The following is a 2,594-nucleotide window of genomic DNA, read 5'->3' as shown; positions in this document are numbered from 1 at the left end:
CCGGTAGACCTGCCCGGAAACGTGGCCTCTACCACCATTAGTTCCGTGAAGTTGGGCTGATGATGTCACCTCCCTCTCCTCATAAAACGGGCCAGTGGGAACACTGCCAAACCTGATGGACTCTCATCGTCGTGTGTGGAGAACAGGGCCGGGTGCCTAGGGGAGGCCGTTTTTCTTGTCATCCTTCAGGGCTGTTAATGGCTGTTAGCAGCCACGTCTACTGCCATCTTAGGACGGAACAGGTTAAGCATCAAGACTGCCAGTTCTGGGTTCTTGGATAAGATGAAACCAAGAGCTCAAACGGTTCAAACGTATCCCATCGCCTTATAGTCATTCCTAGAGATTGTGTCCAGGCGCTGAATCTTCCGAATTTGGGGGAGGGAAAAAAAATTCCCCGCACAAAATTGTTCCATTTGAAGCCCTTTTTATTTGGATACCCGCCTGGGTCCCTGGCAGGGTGGGCCTGTCCTCTGTGGGGGCAGGGGGGCACTTGGGGGGAGGATGACGGCCCTGCCCTGAGGGGGTGTCTGCGGGATGACAACAAAGGGGTATGTGCCGGTGACAGGTCACAAAGGGCAGCAGAGGATAAATAGGGCTGCGCAGGGTGCGGGCTGAGACAGAGGTTAGTCTCTCACCAGGACTGCAGTTCGCAGGTCCCAGTTGGCAGCCTATCAGGAAGATTAAAAAGTGAGGGACAGAGGTGAGATGGGGGAGCCGCCGTCCAGCTCTATACCCTTGCAGAGCTTCAGTCTGAGGTCCAGGCACCCACCAGCGTCCCTGCGGTCACCCTCAGAGCCCCCACCCTGACCCCTGTCTCTGGGAGGTTCTGAGCCAAAGTGGGGCCTGTGGCCTGTGGTCTGTGGGGTCCAGCCCCCAGATCAAGCCCACCCCCTGCCTGGCCCATGTCTCCATCCACTCGGCCACCCCATCACAGGGTGCACAGCGCCTCCGGGGTGGGCATGTTCCACACCGCCATGGGGAAACTCCAGCGACAGCTGCGCAGTGGAGAATACTATCTCTTAAAAAACACACCCCTGTTTGAAAGTGACTTTATTGAAATAACAAAGGGGAAGTCGTCCACGTGCACCACCAAGTCGGAATGGTGACCGTGGGCATCGCATCCACCAGCCCTGGCCTCCCACGCCCAGATGTCATGCTGCTGGCCCGCTCAGATGCCGGCTGTGAAGAGGACTCCGACCGGGGCCAGACCACCAAGGGAAAAGACCACAAGGCTTCCGGGACCCTGGAGCTCACCAGGCTCCTTCCCTTGAAGCTTGTGCGGATCTCCATTCATGACCAAACAACAGCTGCGCCTCAAGTTGGCCACCGGCCGCTCCTGCTACCTGCAGCTGAGCCCCCCTCTGGGTGCACGCGAAGACCTCTTCCCCTACTGGGAAAAGCTCGTTCACCTCCTGCGGCCGCCAGTGGACAGTCACAGCAGTACCTACAGCATTCCAGCGGAGGACAAGCTGGGCATGCCCCTGTGTGAACAACAGGACGGGTGGTACCCAGCAGGGGCAGATTTCCAAGGAGAAGGGCATCAGGACCAGGTCAGCGTCAGGAGCCTCCACGTGGGCTCTGAGGTAGCCGGGGCCACCTCTGCAGCTTTTGCTGGCGGGGAGGAGATCTTTCAGGACCCCCCCACACCCAACAGCCTGTCGACTCTAGCTGCCCCAACAACAAAAGCTACCGGGCTCTACAGGGAGTCGGCAGCAGGGGCCAGGACCGAGGCGGGGGCCGCCGGGGAGGCCGCGGTGGCCGCGGCAGTGGCGGCCGCAGGGACAGCGGCAGAGCTCGCAGCGGGGGAGGCCCGCCTACGCCTGCCGTTCGCCGGGACCGGAGCTGCCGGCAAGCCTGCGGGAGACGCCGCTGCGGACGGGTCGGAAGGCCAGCTCCTCTCGGACGCGTCGAGCTCGGCCGGCAGTGGGGAGCCGGCGGGAAGGCCGCTCCGCAGGGAGCGGAGGGAGCGCAAGGAGCGCCGGGAGGAGCGAGCCTCCCGCAGTTCCGGCCACCGCAGGGCCGCCGAGAGCCGTCACAAGGCCCCGGGGAACAACATCACCCCGAAGGCCTCCAGCCGCTCCTTAGGCGGCCACACAGCCGCGCCGGAAGACAAGAAGGACGAGGGCCTCCGCAGCCCCGCGCGCCGCAGGCGCGCCCCCGACGACGCCGTCAGCCCCGCCCCCGACGACACCACCAGCCACGCCCCCATCGCCGAGGAGGCCGGGACCTCCTACAAGTCGCGGCGGAGCCTCTCCGCCCGCAGCTGGGCCTCAGGCACCAAGACCCTTGGCAGGATCCGCGGGTTCCTGAGGAACCTGAGAGCCAGGCTCACTGCCTGAAGCCGGGCCTCCCCACGCGGCAGAGGCGCGTACACGTCGAAGACAGCGGAAAGGAGCGGCATGGAGGCCCTCGCCGAGGCGGCGGAGAGCAGCCACGGCTGGGAGAGCGCGGGGAGCGGGACGTCTGAGCTCATGCAGACATTGACTCGAAGCCCATGATTAAGACCCAGAGATCTCCGCAGCTGGGACGTATCCGCGGAGACCCCATTCTAGCTCCCCTCACTGGAATGTTTTATTTTAAAAGTTAGGGAATAA

The 2,594-nt window shown here is 63.0% G+C and overlaps 1 protein-coding gene across 1 annotated transcript; it reads left to right on the top strand.

The window, feature by feature from the left end:
- Positions 1–902: 902 nt before the first annotated feature.
- On the top strand, positions 903–2,347 carry LOC123927628 (protein FAM71A-like). The gene is given in 3 exon segments (XM_045982304.1): positions 903–1,059; positions 1,062–1,296; positions 1,298–2,347. Coding segments are annotated over 3 exon segments (1,434 nt in total). The 3' UTR covers positions 2,340–2,347.
- Positions 2,348–2,594: the final 247 nt, after the last annotated feature.

This window comes from Meles meles, chromosome 17 (assembly GCF_922984935.1).
Source record: "Meles meles chromosome 17, mMelMel3.1 paternal haplotype, whole genome shotgun sequence".
Taxonomy (NCBI): domain Eukaryota; kingdom Metazoa; phylum Chordata; class Mammalia; order Carnivora; family Mustelidae; genus Meles; species Meles meles.
This window is presented reverse-complemented; position numbering and strand designations above follow the sequence as displayed.